The 18,706-nt window shown below is 40.6% G+C and overlaps 1 protein-coding gene across 5 annotated transcripts in view; it reads right to left on the bottom strand.

The window, feature by feature from the left end:
- Positions 1-18,706, bottom strand: part of NDRG3 (NDRG family member 3) — a 74,429-nt gene that overhangs the window by 18,819 nt on the left and 36,904 nt on the right. For all 5 annotated transcript variants that reach the window (XM_032419355.1, XM_032419357.1, XM_032419356.1 and 2 more), the window contains 6 exons: positions 15,229-15,334; positions 13,642-13,762; positions 11,734-11,796; positions 9,722-9,782; positions 8,561-8,647; positions 1,266-1,322 (listed from right to left, as the gene is read on the bottom strand). In XM_032419355.1, coding sequence (XP_032275246.1) covers positions 1,266-1,322; positions 8,561-8,647; positions 9,722-9,782; positions 11,734-11,796; positions 13,642-13,762; positions 15,229-15,334 — 495 coding nt within the window. The remainder of the gene's footprint in view (positions 1-1,265; positions 1,323-8,560; positions 8,648-9,721; positions 9,783-11,733; positions 11,797-13,641; positions 13,763-15,228; positions 15,335-18,706) is intronic.

Genomic DNA, 18,706 nt, shown 5'->3' with positions numbered 1-18,706 from the left:
AATAACAGAAAGAAACTAGAAAAACAAGAGGAAACTTAAAGCAAGCAGAAGGAGGGGAATAATAACAATTAGAGTGGAAATAAATGAAATAGAGAATTTATTTTATTTTTTTTAAGATTTTTATTTATTTATTTGACAGAGATAGTGAGAAAGGGAACACAAGCAGAGGAAGTGCGAGAGGGAGAAGCCAGGCTTCCCGGGGAGCAGGGAGCCCGACACGGGGCTCGATCCCAGGACCCTGAGATCATGACCTGAGCCGAAGGCAGACACTTAATGACTGAGCCACCCAGGCGCCCCTGAAACAGAGGATTTAAAAAGAACAGGAAAAAACCCCTAATAAAGCCAACAATTGGTTAGCTAGATGGCCAAAGAAAAAGAGGTAAGATTCAAATTACTAAAAACAGGGAGGAAAGAGAAGATATTGTTTTCAACTTTACAGAAATAAAAAGAATTATAAAGGAGTATTATGAATAATTTATGCCAACAAACTGGGTAACTGAGATGAAATGGACAAATTTCTAGAAAGATACAAACCACCTAAAGCATCTCAAGAAATAGAAAATTTTGAATAGATCTTTAATAAGTAAAGACATTAAATTAGTAACATAAAAAATATCCACAAAGAAAAGCTTTGGCCCAGATGGTGTCACTGTGTATTCTACCAAACATTTAAAGAAGAATCAACAGCAATCCTTCCCCAACTCTTACAAAAAATGATACTTATCAGCTCATTCAGAATCTTGTTATCCAATTCACTCTTCCCTCTGAAAAGAGGACTGGGGTTTCCTCTCCCACCCAGCAATTATCCACATCTGTCATTTCCTCTATAGACTTCAGTTTCCTTACCAGTAAAACATGGGAATGAACAAAATAATCTCTAAGGTTCTTTAAGCATTGATATTTGTTTCTTTTGGCTTCTTTTTTCTCTGAAATTTCTATTTCTGTGAAGCCTTTCCCAGACTTCATTATGGCTCTGAAGATGTTTGGTGAGGCACGTGATGTTGTCAAACATTAACAGACAGCAAGCTGCTGATGGGAAACAGGTGGTGGGGGAGGGGATCTCTTCAAATGCCAAGAGCCACGGGGCACTGAGTTAATGCCTCTCCCCTAAGATTGGCCTTTGCTGGGCCACATGCATCACACTCTGCACTGGAAGTGGCACCCACGAGGATCAGGTGAATTCTAAGGTACCCCCTCTTTCCTGAGGTAAATAAGGTTTTGCTGCAAGCCAACAAACAGCTGTCCTGGTTGGAACAGGCACTTACCTGACCAAAGTGATGAGCCAAAATAATGTCCACAACATTGGTTGTCAAGCCTGAGAGCTGAAAAGATAAAAGCTTTGAGTCAAGGGAGTTAAGCATACATATTTATCAAGTTGTCCACTTATGATAAGTGCACTTTATTGTACATATGCTATCCCTCAACAAACAAAAGCACAACTCAGTGTCACACATTTTCATGAGATGGTGGTTTCAAGATACATGAGAACAAGAACCAAGTCAGAAAACAACTGTCTCCCTTCCAGGGAAATAATATCACCTGCTTTGAAATAGGTGGCTGGAGGGGCGCCTGGGTGGCTCAGTTGGTTAAGTGTCTGCCTTTGGCTCAGGTCATGATCTCCCCCTCCCCCTCAGCCCCTCCCCCCATCATGTTCTCTCTCTCTCTCCAATAAATTTAAAAAAAAAAACTTTTTTAAAAAAAGATTTTATTTATCTGACAGAGAGAGCACAAGCAGGCAGAGCGGCAGGCAGAGGGAAAAGGAGAGGGAGAAGCAGGCTCCCCACCAAGCAAGGAGCCAGTTGCGGCCAATCCCAGGACCCTGGGATCATGACCTGAGCCGAAGGCAGACACTTAACTGACTGAGCCACCCAGGCACCCCTTAAAAAAAAAAAAAAGGAAAAAGAAAAAGGTGGCTAGAAGAAATGCTGGTCATTCCTTCTTTGAAAACTCAAGACCTAGAACTCTTGGCTATTAGCTACTTCATTCCTGCCTATATTTCTGCATTTACACTGGATTCATGGCTAGTAAGGATTGACTTAAGACTACTCCCAAGGCATCCAAGAGACAAAAATGATTTTTTTCTTTCCTCCAGTTTTTGCTATCTTCGTTTCAGGGAGTGGGAGGAAATTGCTATGTTTACCCAATGTTCTTGCGTTTTGAACATTTTTCTCATAATTTTTTCCATTTCAAAATGATGCATATCACAGTCTAATAAATGCAGCAATCTGTGCAAATCTGCAGACTGCTAGTCTATTTTCAGAAAAATTTCCAACTCAAATTATGTTGCTGATTCCCTGTAGCCTTCTTCCTTGGTTTTATGCTTAATTCCCACTGCTGACTTGGATGAGAGGTGAAGTGCTGAACTGGGAGTGCAGATGGAGAAGAGGAGATGAGGAGACAGACATGGATATGGGTAGAGCAGGATCACATGGTCCCAGAAAGATTAAGGAAGAAAGAAGCCCAGAAATCTTCAGAGGGGTTACCAATGATCAAACCATTATAAGTTAAAGATAATTAGAATTAATAACCATCATGTTTAATACTCATAAGGTCATTCTCAAGTTTCATAACAATTTTATTAGGTTATTACACATTTTTTTTAAAAGATTTTATTTATCTGACAGACTGTGAGAGGGCACAAGCAGGGAGAACTGCAGAGGGAGAGGGAGAAGCAGACTCCCCGCTGAGCAGGGAGCCTGATGTGGGGCTCGATACCAGGACCCTGAGATCATGACCTGAGCCGAAGGCAGACGCTGAACTGACTGAGCCACCCAGGCACCCCTACACATAATTTATTATACATTACTGAATGTTCAGGTAAATTTTAACACAACCACATAACTAGACAGGAATTAGAACAAATTTTAAATAAGTCCAATTATAAGAAAGAATTTCCACAGTATTTGGCAATAGCATCATTAATATATTTCACCCAAATCTAGAGTATGTATATTTCTCTAGAACTTAAATGTGGGGAGAAATGTATAAATTTTTTAGAATCTAGTCTACTGGTAGGTGGAGTTTTTTTTTTTTTAATTCTAGTGTACTTAACATACAGTATGTTATCTTAGTTTCAGGTATATAATATGGTGATTCAACAATTATATATATTACACAGTGCTCATCAAAGTAAATGTAATCTTAATCCTCTTCACCTATTTCACCCCTCCCCCTATCCATCTCCCCTCTGGTAACCATCTGTTCTCCAGTTAAAGGTCTGTTTTTTGGTTTGTCTTTTTTTCCTGCCTTTGTTCGTTTGTTTCTTAAAATTCTAGTAGGTGGAATATTTTAATATTTTAAAGTAATTTAAAAGCAATTCATGCTTATCATAGAAAATTAGGAAAACATAGAATATGAAAAAGAAAATAAAAATCATCTGTAATGCTACCAAAGATATAACTACTAGTAACAAATTCTTTTCCCTTTTTCCTTTTTTTTAAAATATAGGGGGTAAGACCAGAATTTTTATTGATTTTTTTAAAATTTTTTAAAGATTTTATTTATTTGAGAGAGAGCATGAGAGGGGGGAGGGTCAGAGGGAGAAGCAGACTCCCCGCTGAGCCAGGAGCCCGATGCGGGACTTGATCCTGGGTCTCCAGGATCATGACCTGAGCCGAAGGCAGTCGCTTAACCAACTGAGCCACCCAGGCGCCCTGATTTTATTTTTTTTATGTAATCTCTACACCCAATGTGGGACTTGAACTCATAACCCTGAAATGAAGAGTTGGGATGTTTTACTTTATGTGGGAAACAAAGGCAAATGAAAAAATTAAATTTCCTTACTGGCCATAGCCCATTGACAAGTCCTCGAAATAGAGTGACCTTCCTCTGGGAGCTCAGCTGCCTCCATGTTGATACTCTGCTAAGGGCAAAAGGCAATCTTAGCTTACCATTATCCTGGCACCCAAAGATCCTGTAAGTTTTCTTCAACATATAAAAATTCCTTTGGAGGAACGCCTGGTGTGGCTCAGTAGGTTAAGTGTCTGATTCTTGATTTTGGCTCAGGTGATGATCTCAGGTTTGTGAGATCAAGCCCCCCTGTGCTGGGTGTGGGGCTGGCTTGGGATTCTTTCCCGCCCTCTCCTTCTGCCCCTCCCCACCTCCTCTCTAAAAAAAAAATTCCTTCAGGGGCGCCTGGGTGGCTCAGTCGTTAAGCGTCTGCCTTCGGCTCAGGTCATGATCCCGGGGACCTGGGATCAAGCCCCACATCGGGCTCCCTGCTCAGCGGGAAGCCTGCTTCTCCCTCTGCCACTCCCCCTGCTTGTGTTCCCTCTCTCACTGTGTCTCTGTCAAATAAATAAATAAAAATCTTTTAAAAAAAAAAAATTCCTTTGGAAACCCCCTTTATCCCCCCCCCCCCCCCCAAGATACATGTTAGCAATCATCCCCCAAGCATATGGCCCACTGATCTACATCTGAAGGGTCTCATGACCAGGGTTTTACTAGATAGTAATGAATGACCTTTTCCTAACAATAGCTAGCCCCCTCAAGGTCCTGGAAACCTTGCTCCTAAAATTCCTTAGAGACTTAGAACTATCCCTAACCCTCTTCCAACTTGAAAGTATATAATCAGTCACCCATCACAACCCCAGTGCAGCTCTTTCTGACCACAGGTCCTGTCCTGTGCTTCCATAAAACCACCTTTTTTCACTGAAGACATCACCAAGAGTTCTTTCTTGGCTTGTTGGATCCGAACCCCAACATTTTCTGCACCAGACTGAGCCTGCCCAAATTATTTTCCCTCTTTTCTTATGCATATCTATTTAACAAAATTGGGACATATATAGTTTTTTCTATTTTTTAAACATGAGAATGTTCTCATTTCTTTAAATAACCAAATAACAAATTTTTGGTTGCAGGATATTCCTCTCTATGGTTGTATCAAATTTTGTTGCTCTATAGTATTGGCACCTATGCTGTTTCCACCTTTTAGCCCTAAAAACAAGGCTTTAGTGAGTATTTTGGCTCTTTGACTTCCTAGCTGTGTGACCTTAAGCAAATGATCTAATTTCTCTGTGGGATAATAATAATATTATATAATATTACTATTATATAATAATATACTATTATATAATATTACTATTACTATTAGTAATAGTAATAGTAATAATTTCACTAGGTTGTCCTGAGAATGACAAGTTTGAACATACATAAAACATTTAGAAACAGTGCCTAGTACATAGCAAATGATGTAGAGAACAAAGGCAAAAGGAAAGGTAGATAAAAATTACCTTTTAACTCTAGCCCATTGACAGATACTTGGGACAGGTAGAGTGTGACATTCCTCCAGGAACTCCCAATCTTAACATTAATACTTTGCTCGAGGAAAAAACCACCTTAGCTTGACAATAGCTAGGCCTCTAGGATGCTTTAAGTCTTCTTTAACATATGAAAATCCTTTTGGAAACTTCCTTCGACCCCTCCCAACTTAAAAGTATATAATCAATAGCTCCTCATAATCCTAATACAGCTCTTTGTGCCCCTGGGTCCTGTCGCTGTGCTTTAATAAAATGACCTTTTTGCACCAAAAACTTTTGTCTCAAGAATTCTTTCTTGACCATTCACTATTGGACTCCCCCATCAAATCACATCAGCAAATACTAGACAGGTATTAGACTCTTAAAATTATTATCCTTCTATTTAAATCTTTGTAAGTATCACTATTTATCCTTCAGGTAAGTTCCTAAATATTGAATTACTGAATCTCATGGCTGAATATCACTAAAGATTCTTGATACATATGACAAGCTGGGTAGTGGTATTTTGGAGACTATATCCAGTGGTGTATTAGAATAAACACTTACGGCAACTTAAAAATACTTAGAAGTAGGTATTTGTTTAAAAATGAGATTACTACATTAGGCATCTTTTAGCAGGTAATGAAAGCTTGGGTTATTCTCTGAAAAACTTTATAACATCACTGCTTTAATCTCAACCTCATAGTTTCAGATTAAAATAACATACAAATAACATTAGTATGTTAATACTGAAAAATGTTTCAAAAGTAATTCCTTTTCCAATCTAAAAACAGTGAATGACTTTTTTAGCACAGGTCAGTTCAATGCAAAAGTTATATAATACTATGCTTTTACCCTTATTCCCTCTTTTCACTCTGGTTGTTGCTGGGATTGTTTATATTTGTTAAGTCATTACGATGAGGGAGCAAAAGGTAAACTGAGGGCAAAGCACAAGCTAACACTCTCCAGAGGTGGGATATGTGTGACATTCCTCAAGGAACTCATGGCTGCCTTAATGTTTTGCTAGAGACTAAAAACCACCTTATCTTGACAATAGCCAGACCTCCAGGATCCTATAACTCTTCTTTAACATGCAAAACTCCCTTTAGAGACTTAGGTTATTTCTACCCTCCCCAGTCCCCAAACTTAAAAAGTATATCATCAACAGCTCCTCAAAATCCCAGTGTAGCTCTTTCTGCCCATGGGTCCTATCCCCTTGCTATAATAAATACTCCTTTTTGTACAGTAAACGTCTCAAGAATTCTTTCTTGACCATTGGGCTCTACGATCCTCCATCAATTAGAATATACTCCTGCAGTTTCCTATCTCCTTGAACAGACTGTAGATAACATTCTATCTAAATAGTAAATTCTATGTAGATAGCAAATATCTTCATCTTTCAGATAGCAAACATCTTCAATTCTACCCATCTTTTGGTGCAGTAGCAAAACAAGTTATTTGGGGTACAGTGAAGAGAGTGATTCATTCATTCATTTCACTCATTAAAAGAGTGAAAATGTGGGGCGCCTGGGTGGCTCCGCTGATAAAGCGTCTGCCTTCAGCTCAGGTCATGATCCCAGGGTCCTGGGATGGCGCCCCCCATCGGGCTCCCTGCTCAGCGGGGAGCCTGCTTCTCCCTCTCCCACTGCCTGCTGCTCTCCCTGCTTGTACTTTCTCTGTCAAATGAATATATAAAATCTTAAAAAAAAAAAGTGAAAATGCAAACCACAGATTGCCAGAAGAGATTTACATGTACTCACCAAAGGATTTATATGCAAAATATGTAAAGAAAGCTTACAGATCAGTAAGAAGAAGACTAGCAATCCAATTAAGGAAAAAAAGGCAAAGGACCTGAACAGTCACTTCCTTAGAGGATATTGAAATGGCCAGTAAGTTTCAAAAAAGGTGCTCAGACATCATGCGCCCTTATGGAAATACAAATTAAAACCCAGCATTATTTACCCATAAGCATCGTTTAAAATAAAAAAGATGGTATAATTAAAAATTAGGGTTTTTTTTTTGTTCTTTTACCCTTTTTTTTTTAAAGTAGGCTCCATGCTGGGCTACTGAGATGGGCAATGTGAGACCAAGACCTAAGCTGAGATCAAGAGTTGGACACTCAACCGACTAAGCCACCCAGGTGCCTCCCAAAATTGTTTTTTAATAACTAAAGCTATTTTTGGGACGCCTGGGTGGCTCAGTCGGTTAAGCGGCTGCCTTTGGCCCGGGTCGTGATCCCAGGGTCCTGGGATCGAGTCTCACATCAGGCTCCTTGCTCAGCAGGGAGCCTGCTTCTCCCTCTCTCTCCCTCTGCTTGTGCTTTCTCTGTCAAATAAATAAAATCTTAAAAAAAAAAAAAATAACTAAAGCTATTTTGGTGATGGGTACCATATAGAAATAAACAAATTATTACAAATAAAACTGCTCCTGTTTTACAAAAATTAAAATGACTATCAAATGTTGGTGAGGGTGTGGAACAGCTGGGACTTCCACACATCGCTGGTGTGTAAGCTGGCCCAACACTTTGGAACATTGTCTGTAGCTACCAAAGCGAAACATACAACTGCCCTATGACCCAGCAATTCCACTTCTAGGTACAGAGCCAAGAGAAACAAATGTGTAGGTCTACTGAGAGATGTGTAAAAGAATGTGCACAGGAACTTTATTCATAACAAGCAAATAACAAACAACTCATTTTGTCTATTCACACCACAGACTACTAAACAAGAATTAAAAACATGCTGAGGAGCACCCAGGTGGCTTAGTCAGTTGAGCGTCTGACTCTTAATTTCGGCTCAAGTCATGATCTTAGGGTTGTGAGATCGAGCCCCACACTGGGCTCTGTGCTGCGCATGGAGTCTGCCTAAGATTCTCTCTCCCTTTCTCCCTCTGCCCCCCCCCAATAAATAAATAAATAACAATAAAAAAATAAAAAGAACTACCACTACACCTAACATGAAGGTGGATCACTGACAACAATGGATGAAAGAAGCCAGATACAAAAGAATATATATTCTATCATTCTAATTATATGAAGTTTAAGAATACAGAAAACCTATCTATGGTGACAGACATCAGAGTAACAGTTCTATCTGGGAAGGAGAGGAAGTATTAATTAAAGAAAAGGCCCAAGGGAATCCTCGGAGGTGGAAATAGTCTATATATTGACTGAGTGGCAATTACATATGTAATTACATTCATCAAGCTGTACACTTAAAAGTTTTTGCCTTTAACTGGATATACTTCAATGAAAAAATAAAAATAAAAGTAGGACATTTTGAGAAGGGACCAAGATGAGCCAATGAATACCATTTGGTGCTTACTTTGGAAGCTGCCCAGTCAATCCAGCCTTTAGCACAAGGGTCAACGTTAATGAGCACAAGGCCTTCCACGAGCTCTGGATGATTGAGCTGAAATAGGAGACAAAGACAACGTTTAAAAGTTCCACTCCCAGCATTCTTTTAAAAAAATTGGAGCATGGTTAATCACTTCTTATGCATTATGCTATAATGCCTCAGATTTGAAAGTAACACTTCAGAGAGGTGCTAGGAAGAATATTTGGAAAAATTGCTCTTTAAGACTGACTTAGCAACTGGAAAACCAGTTCCTTAAAGTGCTATCAAATGATCTTGCCTTGCAAGGATCTGGGAGGAGACATGGTATTTATTTCTGTAGCAGAGGAAGGAACTTGGCATCTCTGCAGTTTAGCTCACGGTGGGTCTTTCCTGCTGGGAAACTACCCTTGTAAGTACCTGGCATACGGGGCTGCTGAGGCTTAGACTGGCGAATTTCACACTCCTATGCCCTTGTCCCCAAAAGGAGCTTCTTACTATTTTTTTTCAGAAACCACTGAATGGGTGATACCACCCCACCCCAGAAGGCTATCACTCAGGAGGCATCTGAAAAAATTTCTTAATTTCTATTTCTTAAATAGAAATCAATACAAACATTTCTATGTACACTCAAAACTCTCTAGTTTACTTTCCTTCCCTCTGATTACACTGATTATACTCACTATAGAGAATCTGATAAATAGAAATTATAAAAATTAGGAAATAAAACCTCATATTACCTAACCACACAACATCAATCCCTGTTAATATTTTGGTATATTTCCTTCCAGTCCTTTCCTATGCCTATGACAAACTATGTGGATCTGTATTCTAACTTCTTTGTTAACGTTATAGTATACGTGAATCACATATCATTATAAGCTCTTCTTACAAAATTTTAATGGCTGCACAAAATTCCATAAGTCCTCTCTAAGAATTACCTTTTATTGATGTACTGCCCTCACTTGTGATTTTTCAGGTACTATAAATACAAAACTGGGCTTTACATATAAACCTCTATCTGCTGTTCACAGAATTTTTAGAAAAACTTAAATAAGACCCACAGTAGTACCTGGTAACTAACAGAGAAGTAGAGCTGTGACCTAGGCAGTGTGCCTCAAGGGTATTGAGACTAATCCTTTATGTACTTACTGCAAATCTGCTGAGGATGTAAGCTCCAGCTCCAACTCCAATCCCAATGATGCTTTTCAGACTATGAAAGGGGATATAAACAAAACCGATAAGGGTTAACTCATTTGGAGGTGACATAGCATAATGGAAAAAATACAACTGGGTTCCCAAATCTGGCTCTGATGCTTACTGGATTCTGGAATTTGGTCACGTTTCTCTAATTTTGAACCTCAGTTCCCAATCTACAAAAGGATACAACTACTTACTTCTAAGTTGATTTTTTTTTTTTAAAGATTTTATTTTATTTATTTGAGAGAGAGAGAGATAGCGACAGAGAGCATGAGTGGGGAGGAGAGGGAGAAACAGGCTCCCTGCTGAGCAGGGAGCCCAACTCGGGGCTTGATCCCAGGACCCTGAGATCATGACCTGAGCCGAAGGCAGATGCTTAACTGAGCCACACAGGCGCCCCTACTTCTAAGTTGATTTTAAGGATTAAATGAAATAGGACTAAAACCTGGGAGTCATTCTAACAGTTCCCTCTCCTAACACCTCCATGTCCAACCCAACAGCAAGTCCTATAGAGTCTACCTCCAAAATACTTCCTATCTCCATCTACTTCATTGCATTCCCCTGAGGGCATCCAGTTCCCAGGCTAGCATTACCTCTTGCCTGACTGCTGTAATAGTTTAAAGGTCTCCCTGCTTTTTCTCTTATACTCCTCTCCAACCCATTCTCTCCATAGCTAGAGTGATCCTTTTTAAGAATGTAAACAGCTTGGGGCACCTGGGTGGCACAGTCAGTTAAGTGTCTGACACTTGGTTCAGGCTCAGGTAGTGATCTCAGGGTCTTGGGATCGAGTCCTGCTTCTGGCTCCATGCTCTGCCAGGGAGTCTGCTTGTGGATTCTCTCTCCCTCTCCCTCTGCCCACCCCCCAAAATACACAGATCTTTAAAAAAATAAAAAATAGGGCGCCTGGGTGGCTCAGTTGGTTAAGCGACTGCCTTCGGCTCAGGTCATGATCCTGGAGTCCCTGGATCGAGTCCCGCATCGGGCTCCCTGCTCGGCAGGGAGTCTGCTTCTCCCTCTGACCCTCCCCCCTCTCATGTCCTCGCTCTCTCTCATTCTCTCTCTCTCAAATAAGTAAATAAAATCTTTAAAAAAAAATAAAATAAAATAAAAAAATAAAAAATAAACTAAAAAAGTAAATAGGCTTTACTGAAAGGCAACTTTTATACTCAGAGTGATCATTTTAAAAGACTAAATTGAAAAAAAAAAGTAAAATTAACGCACATTCTTTTTTTTTTTAAAGATTTATTTATTTAACAGAGAGAGAGAGAGAGAGCACAAGCAGGGGGAGAGGCAGAGGGAGAAGCAGGCTTCCCGCTGAGCAGAGAGCCTGACGTGGGGCTCGATCCCAGGACCCTGGGATCATGACCTGAGCCAAAGACAGACGCTTAATGACTGAGCCACCCAGGTGCCCCTTAATGCACATTCTTATCCAACCCATTTTTAAATTCTACACCTGAAACTAAAATAAATAAATAAATAAATAAAAGACGAAACTGGGTATCAATCCCCTGCTTAAAACCCTTCTATATATCTGTATCTTTTGAATAAAATCCTAAATTCTTACCTGATCTGTGAGACTATGTAATTTGGTCCTTGCCTGTTTCTCAAATTTCACTCTGTGCCTTCCTCCTACTTGCTCATTTGGTCTAGGACTTCTGGAAATATTATTCCTTTTGTCTGGAACCATCTTGCCCTGGCTCTCTGTCTAGGTCTCAGCCTAGATGACAACTTCTTAGAGAGGCACTGCCCAGCTAGCCTTATCTCTGTGAACCTGACCCTTCTCTAACATCACCCTCACTGACTTCTCTTATAGCACTTTAGTTGTGATTGTTTTCTTATTTGTTGTTAATTATTCCTCCCACTAAGATGTAAGCTCCACGAGGACAGTGACTAATTCCATTTGCTCACCAGCATAGGCCCTAGATCAAACAAATGGTAGAAAGTCAATAAAAGAATGAACCTACCTTAAGTGCGTAAGAACAGGAGGCAGCATTTCAGCCAACTCATCCATTGTGGGGTACTGGTACCTGAAATTCAAAAGGATATCTCCTGACTTAGGATGCACCCACATTTCCCAATCACAAGAACAGCTAGAAGAGTATGGGATTCTTAGATAAAAGCATTCTCTTTTACCAAAGGCTGAAAGGAGATAATGTGTGGAAATGACTGTGACAAGTTGTGCAACTCTCTACGACTTCCATGCTAAGGAGGAGAAGAATCCATGTGTCTCCACATTCTAAAGGGCAGTTTCTGGGACCAGAGGAAGCCATTTGAAAAGAAAAGGTAATATGGCTCTTTCCCAGGGTATTTCCAAATCCCTAATAATCACTTTAACTGGGATTGAGGCTCAGTAAACTTCCAGCAGTATGTCAACTGAAGAAGTGGCTCTTGGTCTGTGGCTTATATTCAGGCAGCTAAAGGCAAGAATAAACAAAGCCTTACTGGGCCTAACCACCTAGTCACAAATCCTGGACGCCTCATCATGAGTGCTGATCTGCTTTACTCAAGCATAAGATAACACGGTTACCTTATTGCTTTTGAATCTGGTGTATGGTATGAACCACTGGATCCTAAGATGGTCAAGCAAGCCCAGGAACTGATTCAGACTAGGAATCCAAGAAAAGAAGGGAGCATCCATAGAGATTACAGAAGCAGAGATGGAAAGAGATCTTTTTTTTTTTTAATTTTATTTTATTATGTTATGTTAGTCAACATACGAGATGGAAAGAGATCTTAAGACAATCTCCTACATATGAGGCAGGATTTACTCTATCTGACAGGGGAGTCAGCCTACCTCTGCTTGAAACATTTTTTAAGCAATGGAGTGCTCTTGAGCCATTTGTGCACAAAACAGAAAAAAGGAACTGAATCTAAATCTTGGTGGCTATACGCTGGTCACTGGCCAATTTGCATCTGAGAGACAGAACAGCCTGGACATAGTCCGTAATATGGCTTCTGGAGCCAGACTGCCTAAGTTAAAAATTCCAGCTCTGCTACTTATTTGTTATGTAATCTTGGCCAAATTACTTAATTATCTCTGGGCCTCAGTTTCCTCATTTTTAAATAGGAATAATAGTAAACCTGTCCCATAGGTCTGTGAGGGTTAAATGACTTAATAAATGTGAAGCATTTAAAGCAGTGTGAGGAATGTTATCAAGTCCCACGTAAGTGTTAGCTCTTACTCATCTGCAATGGTCTATTTCACAACAGTCACAGCAGAGGCAGCTCTGGAGAGGAGCCAAGCGAAAGGGGAAAAAACCCAGCATTCCACAGCTTGTGCTTTCTCAATAATTACAATGTCCAGGGAAGAGTGAGGGAGACTGTGGCTCCACCATGCAAAGCAGGTTTAGGATGAGGCCAGGAGCTCCAAGTCCACTCAAAATGCATCTCTAGCTGACAGGGCAGCTTCTCAGAATAAATGGTTACAAAATATTCAAATTCCTGTCAGCAGATTGGGAGGTAAGGTTGGGGAGGTGCTCTCAGGAAGCTCAGAGGGATTGGAGTTTGGACCTAGGTAGTTGGAAGTTTCAGGGAGGGACACAGAAATGACAGATTTTAAAAAGATGATGAAGGAGACAGATAAAAGACAGTGAGAAGTGGGTGTTTCAGACACTTAAGCCTTGCAATTGCAGGGAGACAGAGTCCCATCTATGGAGAACCATTCCTGGATATAGGAAAACATGCAGTTTTCCTCAACAGACTGTACATGTACATGACAGTCCTCTCAGAGCAAGGAGAGAAACAGGGATGGTAGTTGGCTGATAAGTATAACCCCTACGCTATGCTAAAATCAACGCTACTTCTCCCACTGGAGCTCGATCATTTGCTCTTCTGAATGCATGCCTTTCAGAAGATCTTGCTAGTGGCCTTACCCTGTTGGGAAAGAGGGCGCACCCTCCTGCTGGCCTGGGGCATCCACATGACAGACAGCAAAGTGCTGGGTGATCTCTTGCATATCTTCAAAGTTAAAGAATGCATTGAAACAGGATTTATCTGTAAGAGTAAAAATACTCATAAGTCACAGGTTCTCTGTCTCTCCCCAGTTTTCAACAGACTGTACATAAAAGTCCTCTCTTTCTCTCCAGTTTTCCTTGACTCAATTAATTCCTAACGTCATCTTCACTCTCCTTCCCCCGCTTTTACTCCCTTTTAATCACTGTTCCACTAAAATGAGGTGTCTGAACAATGTGATTTAAGCTGCCCTAAAGGCTGAATACCAGACATCTCAATGACCTGAAAACAACAATGAATTCTCGATTCTACACAATGTCTACAAAATGGAAACCAATTCTGGTATTGCACAAAATAATCTTGCACCCATAATGCTGTCATTTCTCATGTACCTTATTCTTCCATCTGACACAGAGACGCTGACTATATTCCAAGAACCTGGCTAGAATAAATATCCTGGGCTGCTTAGATTCACCATGTGAAGACTGTCTCTTGGCAAAATTGCTGGGGTGTAGAGAGGGGCTGCTGCTTCAATTTCTACCCTATTAGTATAACTGCTTAAATCACTTCTCATGCAAAAGAGGGTACAAAAGCTCCAGCACTAGACTGTAGCCTCAAATGTACGCCACGTTTGAAAGCTAGAGAAGCATGGGACAAAACACAAGTATAGACTCTGAGCCTAGGGCTAGGGGCCAGAATCTTATACTACCATCTAGAAGAGTCCACTTAAAATCACCGATGACAGACCATAGCAAGAATACTTTTACTAATTCATTGAAGAGTTCACAACAAAGTTAAGTTCAAACTCTGGATTTTCTAACTTGAAATATGAAAAAAAAAACCAAAGAAGTATAGATTTAAACAAAATAAACAACTGATTTCAGTTCTACTTTTTTTTTTTTTAAAGAGACACACTATTTTTTAAGTAATCTCTATGCCTAACGTGGGGCTCAAACTCACGACCCCACAATCAAGAGTTGCATGCTCTATGGGGCGCCTGGGTGGCTCAGTTGGTTAAGCGTCTGCCTTCAGCTCAGGTCATGATCCCGGGATCCTGGGATTGAGCCCGGCATCGGGCTCCCTGCTCTGCGGGGAGTCTGCTTCTACCTCTCCCTCTGCCTGCCGCTCTGCCTACTTGTGCACTCGCTCTCGCTCTCTCTTTCTCTCTGTCCAATAAATAAATAAAATTAAAAAAAAAAAAGAGTTGCATGCTCTGCCAATGAGCCAGCCAGGTGCCCCTCAGTTCTGCTCTCTTAACCAGTTCATCCTTTAGCAGTTAAGACACAAAGATGAGATATAATTCCAGTATCCCCCAAACACATTCTCCTGAACAGTTCCCAGACACCTTAATCCTGCCATTAACACGTGTAGCTATGAGGAGGGCAGGGTAAGACAGAGAGGAAAACACCTGTGCTCTGTTAGAATACTGCGATTTCTTCTTTTTAAAAATAAATACACAAAGATCATGTATTAAGATAAAAAGGGAAAGTATAAAATCAAATACATACGATTGAGGCCAATGTCATGGTATGTCAGAATAACTGGTCTGTTTCCTTTTGGTAGGCCTCTGATGGTGACATGGACCACACCGTGAGTTGTTTCTATGTCATGTTCCTGTAACAAGAGAATGTATGGTCTCAGCAAAGGCAGAATGGACTTCCCAGGTGGCTTAAGTTCCACAATACCTAATTACTGCTATTTCCCACTTGCTGGGACAGGACACGTCAGTGGACTATAAGCCATACCAGAGAGATGTTATAGTATACAGAATATTCCCACTTTCTAATTCCTTCCAGATAAACAAACGAGGGAAAAAATATACCTTCTCATCTGCAAAGTTCATCTCTTAAGTGAGGGCAGTCAGGGATCTGTTAAGGATACACTTGCAAGTGGCTATGGAAAGGAGAACAGCAAGCTGGGTAAGGAGCCAGGTAAGACTTGGGGCAAGAAAAGTTAAGGAAGCAGAAGATATGAAGGAGTTGCTAGGTTTCAGAGCCTCTAAACTAATGTCCAGCAACTGATAAATTCAGTAGACATCTACGGGTGCCTCTGCTTAACATCTCTTCCCCTCTGGCAGCTGCCCTCCTGTGTCATCCATACATTACAGGAGTGGCTCTTGGCTGCCATGTTTGTAGAAGTAACCTTATGGTCATGGCTTTTTGGAGACAGGCAGGCATCTGGTCCATGCTGAGCATGCATCCTTCCCTGAGAATTTGTAATTGGGACTAAGATTTTATCCTTGGCTTGGTTTTCTCTTGAAAAGAGAAGCAAACTTGGGAGCTTTTATTTTATTTATTTTATTTTTATTTTTAATTTTTAAGTAGGCTCCACACTGGGCGTGGAGGGGGCTTGAACTCACAACCCTGAAATCAAGACCTGAGTTGAGATCAAGAGTTGGATGCTTAACCGACTGAGCCACCCAGGCACTCCACTTGGGAGCTTTTAGTAGACATTTCCACTGCTCTAATTCTTGGTTCTAGCTGTCTGTGCTCTTACTTTCTGAGACATTCCTGGACTGTGTCTGGTTTAAGCTAGCTTGGGTGGGCTTGTTCCCTGCTCCGTCAAAGAACCCTAATCAAGGCAATGAGTAGTTTAAGATGTAGTCAGAACAGTGAAACTGAGGAACTAAATAAAGTTGGAACAAGATGCAATTGGAGCTGCTGGTACCAGCACTAAGGTGACTGAGTAGGAAAAAAGGGAACTGTAAAAAAGTCACTGAGATTTATTCTAGTCCTCGTCAATGTCTATATTTCTCAAAAATAAAAAATTACCATGCCTAGCCTAGTGCTCTGCTGATGAAGTCCTGCCTATCTCAGAGAGTCTGATAGTAGTTAGGATAAGATTCATTCTTTCAATAAGAATCCCAACAAAGGCAAAGGGGTTCCAACTTAATTTCCTATCTAATAATGAACCTCATCAGAACTTTGGTTTCTTCTCTGATGTGGGGCACAAAATAATCACAGGCTAATTCAATATCAGTGTATTTCAAATCATAGGCCCCAGGCTGGAGCACATAATCTCTATCAAATCAAACCATGAGTGGCTATTTCTATGATTCTCTATTTCTGCTACCTTCTCTTCAAGCCTATTCAAAAGGCTTGGAAAGGGGATATAAGAAATGAAGGAAAGAATCAGATACTTTGAACTGGTTATGAAATAAAGTATAGTGTTTGGATGGGAGGAATATAAAGAAATAAATTCCAGTTACTGTACAAGCATTTCTCTTGTAGTAATAGCAGACCTACCAAGGAACACCCCTGCCCCTCCCACTAGCAGGTTCCCTCATTAAACAACTATTTGTTGAATCCCTACTACCAGACCCTGGATTGAGGTCTGGGGATAAAACAGTGAACAGGAGAGTTGTGATCCCTGTTCTCACAGAGATTATGTTCTAGACAGGATGGCAGGCAATGAACACACAAATCAACCAATCCATAATAATAGCATGTGGTAAGTGCTATGAAAGAAATAGGAAACTGATAGAAAATTGAGGAGAAAGACATTAACTCTATTAGTAGTCAGGAAAGTGCAAATTAAATTTAATGAGATGCCATTTCACATACGTCAGAATGGCAAAACTTTTAAAGCCAGATAACACCAAGTGTTGACCGATATACAGAGAAGTAAGAACTCTCATACACTGTTGGCAGGCATGCAAACTGGAGCAACTACTCTGGAGAATAATTCTGTAATATCTAATAAAGTTAAGAGGTGTCTACCCTATAGCAGTTTTACTTTTAGGTGTAAGCTAAAGAAATTCTCAAACATGGTCATACATACAAAAAGATATACACAAAGGGGTACACTGCAGCCTTATTTATAATGTCAAAAAAATTGGAAATAGCCTAAATATTCATCAGTAGGAAAACTGATAAATTATGATATATTCATATAATGATAGACAGATTAAAATCAATGAACTAAACTAGAAGCATTAATACACAGAAAATCTTGAAAACGTAACGCTAAGTAGAAATGCAGAAAGGTATGTATATACCACTTAATGCAGATTATTTATTTATTTTTAAAGATTTTATTTATTTATTTGACAGAGAGAGAGCGAGAGAAGGAACTCAAGCAAGGGGAGTGAGAGGGGGAGAAGCAGGCTTCCTGCTGAGCAGAGAGCCTGATTGGGGGGGGAGGGGTGCAGTGCTCCATCCCAGAACGCTGGGATCATGACCTGAGCTGAAGGCAGATGCTGAACAACTGAGCCACCCACACGCCCCAATGCAGATTTTTTAAAAAGCAACACTATATAATATAGATTGTATGTTTACATACATAGATTTAAAGTATAAAAACCTGGAGAAGGAATGTACCCTAACTTTGAGATTTTGTTTCCTTTTGGGAGGTGACAGATTCAGAAAGGGAACTCAAGGAGGCTTTGATCTCGCTCATGTTTTACTACCATCCCCCCTTCCTCCATGTTTTACTTCTTTTTTTTTTTTTTAAAAGATTTTATTTATTTATTTGACAGAGAGAGACATAGTGAGAGAGGGAACACAAGCAGGGGAGTGGGAGAGGGAGAAGCAGGCTCCCCGCTGAGCAGGGAGCCCGATGCGGGGCTCGATCCCAGGACCCTGGGATCATGACCTGAGCCGAAGGCAGATGCTGAACAACTGAGCCACCCAGGCGCCCCCATGTTTTACTTCTTGAGAGAGAAAAGGTATAAAGAGGGAGAAGCTGGCTTCTGCGAGGTGGGTGACACTACAAGAGAACCCAAGTTGAAGAGAATGTGCAACAATTTGTCAGCTTCACAATCAGGTTGCCGAAGCCTTCATTCTGTCATATACAAACCTTCAGTAGAGTTTTACTAAAATACTCCAGCTTGGCCTTAGCTCTGCTACCGAGGATGGAGGGGGAAATACAGTTAACGCTTGGCCCTAAGGCTAGCAGGACCTCCCAAGGCCAGGTAATTTATGAAGAGAGCATGTGGGGGGGGGGTGGAATGGGGTGGGGGATAGTAAGCTGTCAGGGAAGTTCAGG

The sequence above is a fragment of the Phoca vitulina genome, unplaced genomic scaffold (genome assembly GCF_004348235.1).
Source record: "Phoca vitulina isolate PV1807 unplaced genomic scaffold, GSC_HSeal_1.0 scaffold22, whole genome shotgun sequence".
In the NCBI taxonomy this organism is placed as follows: domain Eukaryota; kingdom Metazoa; phylum Chordata; class Mammalia; order Carnivora; family Phocidae; genus Phoca; species Phoca vitulina.
This window is presented reverse-complemented; position numbering and strand designations above follow the sequence as displayed.